Raw genomic sequence first — 17,372 nt, forward strand, 5'->3', positions numbered from 1 at the left:
TTTGTAACTAGATATTTGACACCCACTTCTGGCCTCTGAGAGCACCAAGCATGTACATGGTGCACAGACATACATGCAAACAAAACATCCATACACATAAAATAATAATGATAAAATTTTTAAAAAGAGATGTTGACAGAATACTTACTGAATGCACTTCTCCTCAAAGAACATTACATAGCTTTCCAGAGACGAAATCGTGTATCTGGTCTCTGACTGTGCTGTTTCCTCTTACTTGGGCCTGTTCCAATCTCCCATTATCTGTTCATCATTCGGATCTAGGTTCAAATGACATTTCTCCAACACACCCCCTCATGGAAGAATCAGTATTACACACTTCTTCGGAGGTCTTTTCCTTTAATTACCAGCATTCCCTGAAGCCTGTGAGATTTCCTTACTTATTTCTCTGACTGAGGTAACTTCTATAAAGGTGGGTGCTGGGCCGGCCTGACTCAAGGTCATACCTTCACTGGGGAATCTACATGAGTAGGCTAAGACATACCTCTTGATCAAATGAATGCGGCCTGGAGGGAGAGCTTGCGACAGCCATGTTGCTGGTATGCGCTGGAAAGTAGAATCTCATTTGATATCACATACCTAAAATTATCAAATGTGAACCAGCCAATTTCTAAAGTCAACTTTTCTGATGTATGACCGTGTTGATTAAAGACTTCAATTCCACATTGCTTTACAAGTGAAACCCAGGTTATTGGGTTTATATCTGTCTATGGACAAGTGAAGTGGAAAAATTAGGTAGAATCTGAAACTTCAAGATTCACAAACCTGTCCAAAACACAACAGAAAGCAGAACAAACTCAGTATACAAAGAAAAACAAGATGTTTTCCCCACTTCTGGGTGAGTTGGCTAATTGCTTACATTTTTAAATTTATTAAGATTTTTCAGGGTATGATTATGAAAGCTGGTATGTATATTGTTAATGAAGAAGAGAGGGGAGCATTTCAGAGTTGGGTGGATGCTTTCCAGACTGAGGAAGTCACCAGTAAAACTTTTGAGGAACAGAAAGGTAAATGGTACCTTTGGACAAAGTAAGATGAATAAAGAGCCTTTGTTTGTGGCCTATGAACTTCAGATTTGCGTTAAGCAAATCTTTTGACTTTGCTTTAATTCTATGGATTTACATATACAAAGGAAACATTCATCAAGGGAGAGGTTACACTGGGGACATCAAAAGACTAAGAAAAGACAGTGGAATTGATCACTAGTTATTGGAGCAATCAGCTTTGCCGACTAGATGAATGTTCCCTGACAAATACTCACTTGTGCCCAGTGAGCCTAAGTTCTATTGTTAATTTAGGCTGAAATGTATTTTCCAACATGTAAGTATGTTTTAAAGCTTACATCTTAAATCTAAGTTTGGATCACCCATGTGCCGATGCTTCTGGTTTTCCCTTGAATGACGATCCAGGAGTAGAACTCTGGCTCCTTTGTGTGTTCATGTGCCGACAAGGGAGGAAGATAGTGCTGGATAATCAAAGGGCTCACTACACTCCCAGTGAGATTCCAGGCTGTTCCTTAAAGCTTGAATTGGAGTTTAGAACATGGTCTGAATGTTTGTACAGGCTAAGTTGTCCAGCTCTGCCTTCGGGGGTCCTTTCTTAGGAAGAATGAATTCAAGGACTCCCTGGAGATCAGCTCATTTCCAGCAGCCACTGCTGGCCCTGGCACAACTGGTAGAGCTGTGAGGAGAGATCTGCACGTCTTACGTGGTCTATGTTCTCTTTTCCAGATGTGAACGAATGTGAGCTGCTCAGTGGTGTATGCGGGGAAGCTTTCTGTGAAAATGTGGAAGGGTCCTTCCTCTGTGTGTGTGCGGACGAGAGCCAAGAATATAGTCCCATGACTGGGCAGTGCCGTTCTCGGGTCACTGAAGGTGAGTCGTGGGGGCACCATGCAGGGGTTGGAGGGTGTCTCTCAAGAAAGGACTGACCCAGGCTTAGGACGTGAGTAAGACATATATTTCCTGACATAATTCTGCCTCTAGAAGTGTTCTAGTTAGAGAGTTACTAGCACTGTGATGAGACCCCGTGACCAAAGCAACTTGGGGAGGAAGGGATTTGTTTCGGCTTACACTTCCAGGTAGCAGTCCATCAGTGTGGGAAGTCAGGACAGGAACTTAGACAGGGCAGGAGCCTGGGGACAGGAGCCGATGCAGAGACCAGAGAGGAGTGCTGCTTATTGGCTTGCTCTTTATAGCTTGCTCAGCCTGGTTTCTAGTGGAGCCCAGAACCACCAGCCCAGGGGTGGTCTCACCCACAACGGGTCAGGCCTTCCTCCCATCAATCACTAATTAAGAAAATGCTCTACAGACTTGCCTACACTTGGCCACTCCTCTGGAGGCATTTTCATAATTGAGGTTCCTTCCTCACAGACAACTTCAGTTTGTGTCAAACTGACATAAAACTAGCCAGCACAGGTAGCTTCCATGCTCTCTCTATGCCGTATCAGCAAAATGAGGATGTAGGTGATGGGTGTTAGGGTTAAGTGGCCTCTGGTGTTCTTTCCAACCCAGCAACACCATAGGTAAAAGATTCAGAATGCTGAGGACATTTGCCGAGCATTGACTAAAAGCTAGAATGCCATCAGATGCTAGTGTTTAACATGGCTTCATCTCACCAAGTTACATCAGCCTCCTTGCTTGGCCCTTGGGGAGACTTGTTCTGTCATTTCACTAAATGAAAAGCAGCAGAACGGGCCGCACAGGGTCTACAGAGACTTCCACTTGGAACCCTTGAGGCTTTTTCCGGCAGTTGGCCTAGAGAGTTGCTATGTTTACATTTGTTTAAAATTTGATTTAGGCCATGTTGTCACTGAATAAATTGAAATGAGAGCTGACAGCCTTCCAGATAAATTAGTCACCTTTCAGACTGTAGGTCACTCTTTTAGTTGGTGCCATGTAGCTGTAACTTGGTTGTGTGTGAGGTTTTTTGTTTGTTTGTTGTGTTGTGTTTTTTATAAAGCAAAAGATCTAGCAGTCCCTCGTGAGCCAAATAAAATGACACTTTGTCCATTTTATTTTCTGGTTAGATCTCAGTGTTATCCATCCTCCCATTAGAGAGTTTACTGTCATGTATAGGAGACGATTGTTCTGTGTAAAAGAATTATTTTTTGTAAGTCATGGGGAGTGACGTGTGCCAGTAATTTTATCTATACATTTTTCTCAATGATCAAACGTGGGAAGGGAAGGGCTACAGAATTAATTGGACACTAATTTAAACATGTCATTTGAAGGGAAGGTGGCAGGTTATCACTGAGAGCAGGTTGCTGTTCGTTCCAGTAACCACCCCATGACACCTACATGGCAAAGGCTTTTACTTAGTTGTATCTCCAGTACCAAAAACCAAAATGAAATTCTGGTAGGCTTTAAGTAACCACACCGCCATTTTCTTCTCTGTCCTTGGTTCCATTTCCAGAGTGATGCCTTACCCACATTTTTATTTGAGATGTATTAACATAGCACATCATAATATTATAGCATTATCCATCTCTATGAAGGTTGGTAGTCATGCTAAAGGCAAATGCACATGGTACGATATTAAATTTAAAAATAAGACATTCCAATGATGGTGCTCTATAGAGGGAGAGGGCGAGAATATATGAAGAGATGATCATAGGCCTTTCTGGAAATTTTAGAGATTTTCTCTAAAATTATCTGTAATGTTTTGGGTGAGAAAGCCGGAGTCTAGTCCACTCACCTCTTCTTAGCTATGTAAATGTGGTCATCTCAACATCTGGGTGTTTGTGTTTAGGGTTCTCACTTACAAAATAGGGTGAGGTGTTTCATTTACTTCCCAGAGCTCTGTGAATTTTGAGTGAAATCATATAGGCTGTGTCATTTGTGAATGGTAAGTCAGTACGGAGTGTTACAGTCAGCTACATCTCAGACATATGAGTGAAATCGACTTCCCTGTGTGGTCTGTTCTTAAAGAGTGATCTTTTTAACTACAGTTGTTTTTGCTAGAATGTTTTAATGGCATCAAGAAGTGATTCATTTATATCACATTAGGGTACATGTCTAGACCATAAAATTTGCTTTTTTTTTTTTTGAGCCAGAGTTTCTCGCTCTTTCTTAAAAGTATTTTCTTTTGCGTGTGTGTGTGTGTGTGCGCGCGCGCGCACGCGCACGCATGCGTGCACATGCACACATATGCTTGTGTATAGGTACAAGGTTGATGTGAAGAATCATTTTCCATTGCTCTTACATCTTATTCATTGAGGTAGGATGTCTTGTTAGCTGGCTCATCCTGGCGATTCCCATTTCCACTTTCTGAGGTTAAACTTACAGGTTATTCACTATTTGGGTTCTGGGATCATGACCTGGCCCCCCAAGCTTGCCTGGCAAATGCTTTAACCACTGAATGATTGCCTCAGCCTCTGGTGCCTCCATGGTGGCTCACTGACTCTGCCTGCTTTCTCCCAGCATTCAGTTTACTTTTCCCCCTGCCTACCTCTATTCTGCCCTGTGCAGGCCCAAGACAGCATACAGAGGGGAATCCCCGATCATGCTGCCATGCCCACCTTTTTATGTGGATTCTCCACATCCACACGCAGTTCCCTGAGCTTGCACCACTTAACTGACGCACATCTCCCCAGGCCCCACCCACTCTGTTACTTTCTAAGTCATAGCATCTTCCTTCCTTCCTTCCTTCCTTCCTTCCTTCCTTCCTTCCTTCCTTCCTTCCTTCTTTCTCTTCCCTTCCCTTCTTCTTCCTCTTCCTCTTTTTCTTCTCTCTCTCTCTTGTTTTTCTCTTTCTGAGACACGGTTTCTCCATGTAACCCTGGATGTCCTGAAACTCACTCTGTAGACCAGTCTAGTCTTGAACTCAGAGATCCACCTGCCTCTGCCTCCCGAGTGCTGAGACTAAGGGTATGCACCACCATCACCCGACAATACATAACACCTTTCTTTAAAAACATGGATCCACATCTACTTTGGTGGCTTTTCTCTGATCATGTCCCCACCATGTTCTTTGTTTCTCCCTGTCTCAGCTTACTTGGTGTTTTTATTGGCCATCTCCCTTTCCACAAAGAAAGGCCTTCCAGCTGGACCTGTCACTGTACTGATCCTTCGCCTCTCTGAAGGGGCACACAAATGCCAGCTGCTCCCACATAGCCATCTCCCATTAGCAGCCCATACCACTGTACTAAGGAAACCTTTTCCAGTCTGGAATTTGCTAATTGGGCCTAAAGAGGACTATCTGTGCTTTTCCTGAAGCTTTTTGGAAATTTTACTTGTTACTTCAAATGTGACCTTGTTGGCACAGTCCAGCCTCTCAGTGCTGATGCTGTGTGTTCCTGTAGTCCAGGAGGAGCCTGTGTTGGTGTGACCCCTGCCTTTCCCTCCCTCTCTCGAGGTGCCTCCCACTCACCATCAGCCTAGGGTGCCCATCTCCCAGGTTTTCCTCTCCACACAGCTCTGCTTTGTCAGGAGTTCCCTCCTTCATCTCTTTCTACTCACTTTTCTCCCCAGTTTTTCCAGCTTCTGCTAACAGGGCTGACATTTTCAATCTACCTTCTCTCCAGCCTGTAGCCCTCCCAAGCTCCCCTTCCCTGCTAACCCTTTACCAGAGCAAACAAAACCAAAGCAGTAGCCTATCATAGCCTGCAGCAGAAAGTCCACATTCAGTGATGGCCAATGTTTTGGGCATCATCTTTCCAGTGTCTCCATCAAAAAAGAACAAAACCAACAACAACAAAAACTTTATTTATTCTGACAACTACTTATCATGTACTTTTTAAATGCAAAGTCCTCAGGTAATTCTCTCCGAACTTTGCCAGGTACTCCAATAGGTATGGCCGTACCTACCACCTGACACACTATCTATCAATATATTTCTGAACCATTCTCATCTCTCAGGGTCACATTCTATGGAATTACTCACCAGGTATCATACTTAGCACTCAGTCTCTCAGCTAACATGCCTTCTGTGGACCCTACCTCACTGCATTTCACCCATGCAAATACAGGGAGAGTTTACTTTTTATGCCCCAGTCATACCTCAATCTGGTGCTTATATATTTTTCTCTCCTTAATACATCTTTCAAAAACTAAATTTAGATGCCACTTCTGCCAGGCAGCCTTCTCTGATAGCCTTTTCCAGTGGGTTCTTTGCATTGTGACCTAGGTCTGAATGATGCCCAGGAATGAACTCTCCAGCCCAATGCACATAGCTCACTGACGTGGCCCCCAACACACTCTAACCAGTTAGGACTTCTGGCTCTGGTGGCACATGCTTGTGATACCAACACTTAGGAGGCTAAGGCAGGAGGATGGTAAAGCCTGAGAAACCATGCACAGAAGCCATCCTGTGTCATAAAAACAAAACAAGGAGTGAGCAGGAGCTGCACTGGTGTGGTTTTTTAAGTGGTGTTTTCTGTGTTTTGCTTTCTAGATTTTGTATCTTTTCCATCTGAGCTTACCATCCACCTTATGGTGGTCTTACTTCTTCCCTACATTTCTTCACATTCTGTTGTTGGTGACTTCTGGAATTCGCCACAGCCCTCTCCTTAGTCCTGCTTTCAAAAACAAAAGATAGCTTTCTCCCTATTGCAAGTTCTCTAGTGAGAAAACTAGAGAAACACTGTGCGTTCATCTCTTAAATTCCATTTTTTTTTCGAGACAAAGTTTCTCTGTGTAACAGCCCAGACTGTCTTAGAACTCTTTTTGTAGACCAGGCTTGCTTCACACTCACAGAGGTCCACCCACCTTTGCCTCCCTAGTTCTGGGATTAAGCATGTGTGCCACCATCGACTGGCAAATTCCATTTTTCCTATATCTTGAAAGATTACTGTAGCGTTAGTTGCCTTGCTCTCAAAATATGAGGTGACATAAACCATAAGTGCCTGGTGGAATTTTCCAACTAGAGCAGAGAATCAAGTTTTCTGGGTGATTCTGTCAGAAGTAACTCACTGAACATCACCACTTCCGTGGAGCTTGATAAATTGGTCCTCTCAGGACTGTGAGCAGTATGAAATTGGGCACTTTTGACTGAAATGTGCCCCCTCTGCCACGTTTCTCTTTGGCCCTTGTGACTGGCTGTCTCTAAGGGGGCGTGGAGAAGGCTAGCTCTCTTGAAGGCCTTCAGAATTGTTGCTGTGCATAAGCAGTATGGGGGCAAACAGCTTGCAGAGACCTTCAGACTATATTGCAAATTCAAAGGAAGGTGAACGCAAGGTCCGCTTCCGCTTTATATAAATGAAATCAAAACATTCTAGATCATCTCACCCTATCAGCAGACTTTAGGGTCAGACGTGTTGAGGAAAGACAAAAATAGATAACAGCCTTTGTGAGTGAACATCCACACCCTTATTATCCAAGCCAAAAGAGTGATCCCAAGGGCTCTTAGGCCACACAGCAGCTAATGGCCCTCCCTCCTGTGTGGAGCAGAGGAAGCAGAGCTCCTGTGTTCGCTCCATAGGAGGCTGTGCGGATGACTCCACCCCAGCAAAGGTCGCCTGTGCCTTCTCCTCATTTATCATAAAGAGAGCAAAGGAAGAGCAGAACAAACGCAGGCAACTTGATATGCTAAGATGTCATATCCCGAAGAGAGGTGGACACTTGGCAACAACCTGGGTTTCCTCCTGCAGAAGGTGGAGGTGCCATTACCTGCCCCACCCATGGAGTGCAATTATTTCATTCCTCACCTGAAAAGAGCTTCAGGAACAGTTCCTTCTAAACAGATCCACCTGAGGCTGGGGGTATGGTTCGGCGGTAGAACACTGGCCTAGCATGTATGAGGTCCTGTAGATCGCAGTCACTAAAATCAAACAAAAAGTACACATCAGTTGAAAGTGTCAAAATCATGTTGGTATTCTTGCTATCACCAAAAATATAGCTTAGATAAAGGTGTACATAAAGATCTTCATACCCAAATGATAGGCCAGATAACAAGAACAAATGAGAAAAAAAATCCAGTCTGAAAATGCCAGAAAAGTGATGTTTCTTAGAGGTCTGTGGCATGGGATGGGGCACGGCCAATCTTACCGATAGAAGAGGATAGAAAAGCAAGAGCCATTCCTGTCATTCCTAACACTCCTCACAGCCATTGACGTGACTGTAGAAAATCATTTCCCAGTGGAACCTGTCTGCTCCTGGCAACAGTGGCCCAACCTCACAGAAACTCACCAGAAAAATTAGTGTGTGTGTGTGTACATACATGCATGTACACATTCTTTGTCACTCTTGCACACGTGTGTGCGTGCATACACACACGTACACGCACATGCACACACACACTGATCAGAGATTTTTTTTTTATTCCCAATGGAAAAAGACTCCAGGAAGTTGATCATTTAAAGGTCTGGGAGATGGGGATGTTGTATTTTTTTTTTTCCCCAGAATGACCTTTGTGGATCAGTTTTTAAAAAGAATTTGCTTTTCTTTCCAACATGGATGAAGGCTCGCCTCATTCTCCATTTCAGCTGTGTAAACACTGCACTCTCGAAGAGCTTGGAAAGAAAATAAAAGCAGCATTTGAAAAAAATCTGAATAATACAATTGTATTGTTGATCACTTCTCTTATGTAATAGTCTCCACCTTCTTCTAGTGCAAGACAAAGCACGAAGATAATTTTGTTGCTTTCTGCAATGTAAATGTAAAAAAGAACACAAAACATGTACTATGTGTGTAAATTACATATGCATGTATATGCATATAAATTGTCATGCTTTGATTTGAAATGAACCCTCTTTTTTTATTAGCAACATTGGGACTCTTCTACATAATACTACATTTTATTAAAATAAATCAGACATGCTCTAACTTTGTAAATAAGGAATATATTATTGACCTTTTTTAAACTTCTCCTATTATAAACCGGTTGCTTTCTGGATTTGTTTTTTTAATATGTTACTTAATAGCGACCATTTTTAGCCTAACTGACCATAGTAAGAGAGCAAAACTGAACAGCAATATTGGAAATTTATTGAAAATATTATGGGAAATGCTTGTAAATTTTCCTATAAGGTTTCTGAAATTGACTTAATGATCATTTAAATGGCTATTTTTGGTGCTCCCCAAGAACTCTGTTCCTAAGGCTTCGAGCCCTTCTGACCAAGATGGCTGCCATCCAAACAGGAGTAAAAGTCCATCCTGCATGAGCATGAAGAAAGCGGGTTCAGGCAAGGGGGTGGGGGTTTTACCCAGTCCACGCGAAGTGACACATGGGAATCAGCATTTAGTCTTTTCCTAGACTCTTGGTCTCGGTTGGGGTACCACATGCTGTCCATACTCATTTAGGGTTCAAACCCAAAATCTGTCAAAGAGAGAATCAAGAAGTACAGTTCTAGAAGGATCTTTGGCATTCTCCTTGGCAATCTGCTTGGATAGTAGCATGGATCTGAAAGGTCTATTTGATTCTTTGCTTGTTTTATAAGAGGAAGAAAGGCAATAGTTTTCCTGGTGGCATTTTATGAACACTTGCTCTAGAAATGCCCTTAAATGGTTTAGTATATTATTGAAGCTCAGTTTTTGACCCTGACAAAACTGATACATAACAAACGATTGTGAAAGGAACTTGTTAAATGTCCCCCATATCGTGACCTACCAACTTCAACAGTGGGTCTTCCCCTCACTGATAAGTATTCTCTTTTGAGGTTTCTTTGGACCTAATAATCCAAAATGGTAGGGCTATAATGGAAACATTGTGTTGATGATGTGCTAAGCAATTGGGATAGCCATTGTTAGCTCTTTTGTGCAATATGAAATAAAAACTATAATTGATTAATTACAACTGGATCATAGGCAATCATTTAAACCCTATAGCATTTGGTGGAAGAAATTATATTACCTTCCAGGTCCTGTCACAATATAATCATCAAGTATGTAAAGACAATTCAAATGTAATCATGACATTGTTTATATTTTATCTTCTTAAAACGAGTAGATTTTATTCTTATGATTTGCATTATTTCATATCACCCTGTCATAGAGAAAATGAGTCTGTTAGAATATGCTTTCCTTCAGGGCCCATCTGAACTCAGACTTTCAGTCCTACACTGCAACTTTGCTAGAACTCACAGCCTCTTTCAGAGTTGTTTATTTGTATCACTTGACTAGTCAGATTTTTCAGGGATGAAAGGCTGTTTTATGGGCTCTAGGTTACCACGTTATTTTTCTATGTATCTTCCAATATGCACTGTTCAGAACTGACTTGGGGCATGGTTGGTTGATCCAAATAACTGCCGAAGGGTTAACTATTACATGTGGCCCCTGATCTCTGGTCTCATTTTGAGGAAAATTTCAATAATTTAAGTAGGTGTTACAGCTCTGTAAAGAGTGATCCTGGTTGGCCAAAAAAAAAAAAAAAAAAAAAAAACCAGCTATGGAAACTCTTCATGACTAAATTTACAAGAATAAAGTAACTGGTTAGCGTAAAAAGAAATGGTTTTGACAGATTTATACTCTGGAGTATATTAGAAACCTACCGAAATTCAGGACTCCAGTGTATGTTTCTCTTAAAGTGGGAGAATCTGGCCCTGAAGGTGGAATGTGGCCTCATGTCAAGAACATGGAAGGGACATATGCCCATGGTCTCTGTCCTGTCCTGATTTCTACATGACTGCCCCACCAATGCTCTTTCTTACACTCTCTAGATCCTGGTGTAGATCATCAGCCGAGAGAAGAAAAGAAGGAATGCTACTATAACCTCAATGACGCCAGTCTCTGTGATAACGTGCTGGCCCCCAATGTCACCAAACAAGAATGCTGCTGTACCTCAGGTGCCGGCTGGGGAGACAACTGTGAGATCTTCCCCTGCCCTGTCCAGGGGACAGGTAAGGTCTACTGACCGTTGTGTTCATACTGCCTGGTTACATGGTGTTCTTAAAGTCTGCCTGCATTAAGATGCCCTGTTACAGTCGGGCTCAGTAAAATGCTAAAATAAGAGCCATCTCATTGCTTATTTATTTGTGTGTGTGTGTGTGTGTGTGTGTGTTTGTGTGTGTGTGTGTGTGTGTGTGTGTGTGTGTGTATGAACCTCTGGAATCATTGGACATCTTCTCACATAATCCATGACTTTGAGGCCATGCTAGATTTATTGGTGGAGTGTTTAAAACTTTCTGAATCTGAGAAGACAAAACTGGATTAAAAACATGTACTCGGGGAAATGTTGATTCTTTGTTTACCTTTTGAACTCATTGCTTTTTTTTTGTTTTGTTATGTCTCTCTTAAAAATCAGCTGAGTTCACGGAAATGTGCCCTAGAGGGAAAGGTTTTGTCCCCGTTGGAGAATCCTCTTACGACGCTGGGGGCGAGAACTATAAAGGTCAGCATCGAGTGCAGATGAGTTTGCAACATGTGTCAGCCGCTGGGATGGGAACCTGGCTTGGGTGATGCGGTGGTCGAGTTCTGTTGGGCTGTGGAAACTGTTGGCCAAGCCCTTTATTCCACCCAGGAGGAAGGTCTCTATGGATGCTGGACGGAGCTCTGACTTGGGCTCAGAATACCAGCAGTTATGTGACCTTGAGAGGTCATGTAACCTCCTGAGTGTCCAGCTGTTCACCTCTGAAACAGAAATGTTTTCAGAATCACAATGAGCTTTCAATGAAATAAGATACGCATAACTGCTTTCCACAAAAGGTCGTAGGAGGAATTCTTTCACCTAGATATACACTCCAAATTATATAAAGCATGAGCACGTAAGTTTGATTATCATGGTGCTCTCTGCCATGTTTAGCTGTGAAGCTAAAAGTCTTGCTTTTTTAAAAAAATAAATTTCCTACTCTTCTTATTATATTTTGCTAATAGCCACAGATTCCTAATGAAGACTGGAAAAGGGGAAAGCAAAAGCAACTGTTTTATGTCTTCAGTGTTATTGTTAAATAATAAAGCCTGTTTATTCTGGTGAATATTTTATATATGAACACTTCTTCATTAACTGACTTTTGACAGTTCTATGTTAGAGATATTATGATATGTTGTATGTAAGGTGATTATTTTCCATTATAGTTTAATATTGAACACTGGAAAATAGCTGGAAAAGAGACTATGAAAATGGTCTATTTATTATCCATCTACTTTTTTGGAAAGTTAGTATTTGAATAATATGGACTCAGTAGTTGGACAAGAAATTCCATTTGTGTTTTTAAAATACATCTGTGATTTAGTCCAACAGGATTAGGAGGCTTGGTCTGCAGTATGTGTTGAATGGTTTTCAAGGTCATAAATATCACATACTCTGTTTTTACAGAAATGCAGTTAAATTTCACTTCATGTTACGAACTTTAATTATTCTCTTTGCTATAAACCCGGTTCCTCCTCCTAACAGTGCGGCAAGTGATGGAGGAAGAAGGGATTCAGACCCTTAATGTCACAGGTTCTGTGCTCAGCTCGGCCACTTGCCGTTTGTGTAAATTCGAGCAGGTCTTCCACAGCGTTGACTGTTTTCAAAATGAGAGCTAGATAACACGAGCTCCAAACTGCCTGAACAGGCAGCCTCAGCATGCCCAGAATCATTTCGTAAATTATCGTATTTATCCTTTGAGTCCCGGTACATCGGTGGGCCCAGTTATGTTATGTCCAGTTCATAGAGGAAACGGGGAAGGCTGAGGGTTAGTCCTGTGGCCTGTGAGGTGGCATCAGAACCGTTTCTCATCATTTTTTCCACAACTGTCAATTGGGCCTAATTTTAAGAATTTTATGTTCTGTATTGCAAGAATCTTTTGAACATAATAATATCTAATCTAAAACCAGATATTGGTTAGATTCTTCTTCGTGGAAAAATAAAAACATACTCCTATTTCTTTTGCCAAAGATGCCGATGAATGCCTGCTGTTTGGGGAGGAAATTTGCAAAAATGGTTACTGTTTGAACACTCAGCCTGGGTATGAATGCTACTGTAAGCAGGGGACATACTACGATCCCGTCAAATTGCAGTGTTTCGGTAAGCTTTAAGAGAATATGATCTGGTAAGGTGTGCTGGGAAAATGCACAGGGGGAAAAAAGAGTAATGCCATGTGATAAAAATGGTGTAATTGAGTCTAAATTGTGTCTTTAAAAGATGAGTGTTTTGTGGATCTTTTTCTTGAGCAAGGTTTGAGAAATGAAAACCTTTCATCCTTGTATTTGCATGGGTACAGACAAGGAGTTCATAGTCATTGTGGAATTACTCTGCAGGTCACCGATAAGAGCACAGAGTTCTTTCTGTCTGTAGACTCTGCTGTTCAGTCGGGTCATTCATGCAAGCAGAAGACAGTTTTAAATACTCACAGAGACTTTAAGGCTTCAGCGGGAAGTCATGTACTAAAGGCAGCAAAGCGCAGCATAAGGAAATAATTTCAAAAGTATTATTTTTTTAAAGGCCGTGTCCCATTCCACAGTATTTCCTTGCCATATTTAATAGCAGCAGCAGCAGCAGCAGCAGCAGCGATTTCCTCAGTGACTCTTTCCAGTCACAGGGTCCCCTTTGGATGACAATGTATAGTTAATTCAAATGTAGTAACTCTTGGGATCTGGATTGAATTTATTATCATGTTATATTTGACAACTGTATGAAGCACAAATGATTGCTAATTTTCTCTGGTGATATTTTTTTTTTCCTCTTAAGACATGGATGAATGTCAAGACCCTAACAGTTGTATCGATGGCCAGTGTGTTAACACAGAGGGCTCCTACAACTGTTTCTGCACCCACCCCATGGTTCTGGATGCCTCTGAGAAAAGATGTGTACATCCAACTGAATCAAATGGTATGTCTGGATGTGAGATCCACATGTCTGTCCAGATAAATTCTCAAGGTTTCTGACATTTTAATTAAAATAAGAATTACTCAAAAATAAGGACATGCATTCCTTGGTTATCTTGAAGAAGCTGAGAGAGTTACTAAGAGAAATAATGAGATACATGTGGTTAATGTATAGATTTAATACTGTGCGTATATTTGTCTTAGTTAGGGTTTCTATTGCTGTGAAGAGACACCATGACAAACGGCAACTCCTACAAAGGGAAGCTTTTAATTGGGTGGCTTAACAGTCCAGAGAGTCGGTCCATTGTCATCAAGGAGGGACATGAGGTGGAGGCAAACAGTGCTGGAGAAGGAGATGAGAGTTGTACATCGTGATATGCAGGCAACAGGAAGTGATCCATCTTACCGGGCATGGCTTGAGCATATATGAAACCTCAAAACCCACCTCCACAGTGACACACTTCCTCCTACAAGACCATACCTGCTCCAACAAAGCCACACCTCCTAATAGTGCCACTCCCTTTGGGGGCCATTTTCTTTCAAAGCACGACAATACTAATTAAGTGAACAACAGGATATAGAGGAGCTGAGCACATGAGGGTTTGTCACACTTCAACTTCAGAGGAAAATGTGAGGTCAGGAAAAATGATTGTATTTGCCCAGGATGCAGGACATGGATAAGGCTATACAGAGCGGAGGGTGAAATTCAGCAAGGTGGAGGTACCTGAAGTACATGGATGGGAATCCGCACTAATCTCTGAGGATGTGGCATGTCATTGATTATTGGTATGATCAATTGATAACTTGTGACATTTAGGAGATTCCTTCAGATGAAACAAAGGTAGAAAGCTTAGGACTGAACATTCTAGAGCGACGTGTTATTGGTCTAGGGTCTGAGCAGATGGTAAGAGTGGGAAAGCAATGGATAAAGAAGTGGTGGAGGTTGCCGGGATCAGAAGAATGGGAGCCCATCAAAGGATGGCGAGATAATGGGCACTTTCCAGAGGGAGAGGAAGTTCTGGAGACACGCATTCAGTCAGGACACCACAAACGGGCGGAATGTCAGCTGATGGCATGGCATTCCGCTGCAGATGACAGGGATGTGATCTGTGGAAAGAACAGGCTGGATGGAGACTATTCCTTGGAAGTTGTTCATCGAAGTAGGAACGGAAACTTTGAAACTTGCTGGCCGCCACCACAGTGTGGATAAAATAGGAATGATCCTGCAGTTGTCATGGACCCATGTCTTCCCTTTCAGAGCAAATAGAAGAAACCGACGTCTACCAAGATCTGTGCTGGGAGCATCTGAGCGAGGAGTACGTGTGCAGCCGTCCTCTGGTGGACAAGCAGACGACATACACAGAGTGCTGCTGCCTTTACGGAGAGGCATGGGGCATGCAGTGTGCGCTCTGTCCCATGAAGGACTCAGGTGAGCTGGTGTCTGGTTAGTGTTAGGGGTCTATGTCGTATGTTCCTCTTCACCTGTGGAACTCGGTATTCTCTCAAAGCCTTTCTCCTTGCATCTTATTTCATCATAGGTCATGTGTGTGTGTGTGTGTGTGTGTGAGAGAGAGAGAGAGAGAGAGAGAGAGAGAGAGAGAGAGAGAGAGAGAGAGAAGAGAGAGAGGGGAGACAGGACTTGATATGGAGTTTTGAAACCTCAACCTCCACACCTACTGACACACCTCCTCCAACAAGGTCACACCTCCTAATCCTTCCCAAACCAGTTCCACCAACTAGGAACCAAGCCTTCAAACATATGTTCATGAGGGATCATTTTCTTTTAAACCACGACAGCTCCAAGCCTTGAAATCCTTCTGGTCCCAGACATTTCAAATAGGGCATGTTCAACTTGTTTTAAAAAGCTGGCTTATTAGGTAATCTCCCTTGCCCACAGCCCTGACTACCTGAGTTCAGTCCCTGACTCTGACATGGTGGAAAGACAGAACAGACTCCCATCCATAAGCTGTCCTCTGACATTCACGCATGTGATATGACATGCATGCCTACTCACTTGCACACAAATAAATAAATGCCAAATTTTAAGAGAGAGAGAGAGAGAGAGAGAGAGAGAGAGAGAGAGAGAGAGAAGAAAAATGGGGAATATCTGAGTAAATTTAATTTTTCTCCAAATTTTGGATATGAGCATCAGTTGTTCTGTCTCCTGGTGTTAGAGGATATGGGGGGGGCTAACTGTGCTGTCTGACTGGCTGTCTGGTGGCTGCTGGTTTGTGTGGTTACTTTTTTGTTGTTGTTGTTCTTTTCTGACCATTAAAGCCACTTCTTGTTATAAAGGAAGGTACTGGAAAGTGTTTGGTATATCATTTTCTCAAATGGACTTGTTAAGGCTAGAAAATCAGCATGCTGGAGTAAGATGAAGGAGTTCATAACCAGCACATATTCCCAGTCTTGCCGGGAGGGTAGGGATTGTTGCAAGAAGGGAAGAGCATTCATTTTAAGGTAATTCAATTATTAGACTATGTCTTTCAACCTCCTTCATAAGTGTAGCATCCCTGCTTAGAAATAACTTGAATTCAGTGTAGCGTGAACAAGAAAATAATTTGAATGAGCCACAAAAAAGCAAATACCTAACATAATAGACGGGAATGATAGCAGCTCAGAACTGGAAAGGCTGGGTCCAGGGGCCAGATCTGCCGCACTGCCCAGGGCAGCAGCCTTCCCTTGAGGATGCGCTCACATCTCTAGCTCACTGGGTTGTGGTGAGGGTAGGCGAGCGTGTGATTAGAGATGGCCAGTGCCTCAGGCTGAGGGTGGCACCGGAAGACAAGAATGAAATCAGTAGGGAGGTGATCCAGCCAGGCCTGGGTCTCCTTACCGCGCTTCAGCTCCTCCTCTGTCTCCTTGTTCGTATGCAGTGTTTTTCATCACCATCATCATCATCATAATAATACATAACTCTGAAAGAATCAAAACAAGCAAAGATGTTGTATTTCCCTCAACCTGCCTGGTCACATTTTATTCCACTCCCTGAAGATGTTTACTCTTGACAGTTGGGCTTTGAGCCCCATAGGCTTTTTGCTATGCATCCATTTATTATAGATTATGTTAGTCATCGATATATCTGTAGTGTAATATTGAAAGCTGAGCTCAATACCACCGGTCTGTGCACTGCTTTGTTGTTGTGGTATAAGTCAACACCGATGGCATTTAAAATGCCCACAAGCCATGCTCTGTACATTTTAACATCATCTCTCTTAAGTGCACCTTATGATTGGTGATGTTTTAGAACCTGTTCTAGCTACATAGCCTGGCTTAATTAGCCGCATCTCATTCTGGACATTGCAATTGTTCCTTCACTGTCTTTTTGGGCCTCAACCCTGACTTTCCCGCTGTAAACAATGCTACAGTGAACCTCGGTGTGTGTACCTATAGGACTGCTGGTGAGAAAACTCCCACAATTACAGCACCAGGCTGGGAAGCACGTTCGCTTTTAACTGACTCTTATTATTTCTGCCAATACAAAGTTGGGAAAATTATACCCAGGGCAGGAGTTGCCATTCTACTGCTGGCAATACTCTGTCTTTAAAGTCATTCTTGGTCTTTGGAGAATGCTTTGGTGTTGAGAAAGGAATCTTGGGTAATACACAAGTCCACTCCTGAGCCACAACCTTGATCCTTTAGAATTGTTTCTACCCTGTGGGTAAATATATA

At 42.5% G+C, this 17,372-nt stretch overlaps 1 protein-coding gene across 4 annotated transcripts in view; it reads left to right on the forward strand.

Moving 5' to 3' along the window:
• Ltbp1 (latent transforming growth factor beta binding protein 1) overlaps positions 1–17,372 on the forward strand; it is a 374,464-nt gene that overhangs the window by 334,889 nt on the left and 22,203 nt on the right. For all 4 annotated transcript variants that reach the window (XM_050162976.1, XM_050162975.1, XM_050162977.1 and 1 more), the window contains 6 exons: positions 1,749–1,892; positions 10,613–10,792; positions 11,197–11,283; positions 12,772–12,900; positions 13,564–13,704; positions 14,959–15,129. In XM_050162976.1, coding sequence (XP_050018933.1) covers positions 1,749–1,892; positions 10,613–10,792; positions 11,197–11,283; positions 12,772–12,900; positions 13,564–13,704; positions 14,959–15,129 — 852 coding nt within the window. The remainder of the gene's footprint in view (positions 1–1,748; positions 1,893–10,612; positions 10,793–11,196; positions 11,284–12,771; positions 12,901–13,563; positions 13,705–14,958; positions 15,130–17,372) is intronic.

This window comes from Alexandromys fortis, unplaced genomic scaffold, assembly GCF_014885135.2.
Source record: "Alexandromys fortis isolate MF-2015 unplaced genomic scaffold, M_Fortis_MF-2015_v1.1 scaffold_148, whole genome shotgun sequence".
Lineage (NCBI taxonomy): Eukaryota > Metazoa > Chordata > Mammalia > Rodentia > Cricetidae > Alexandromys > Alexandromys fortis.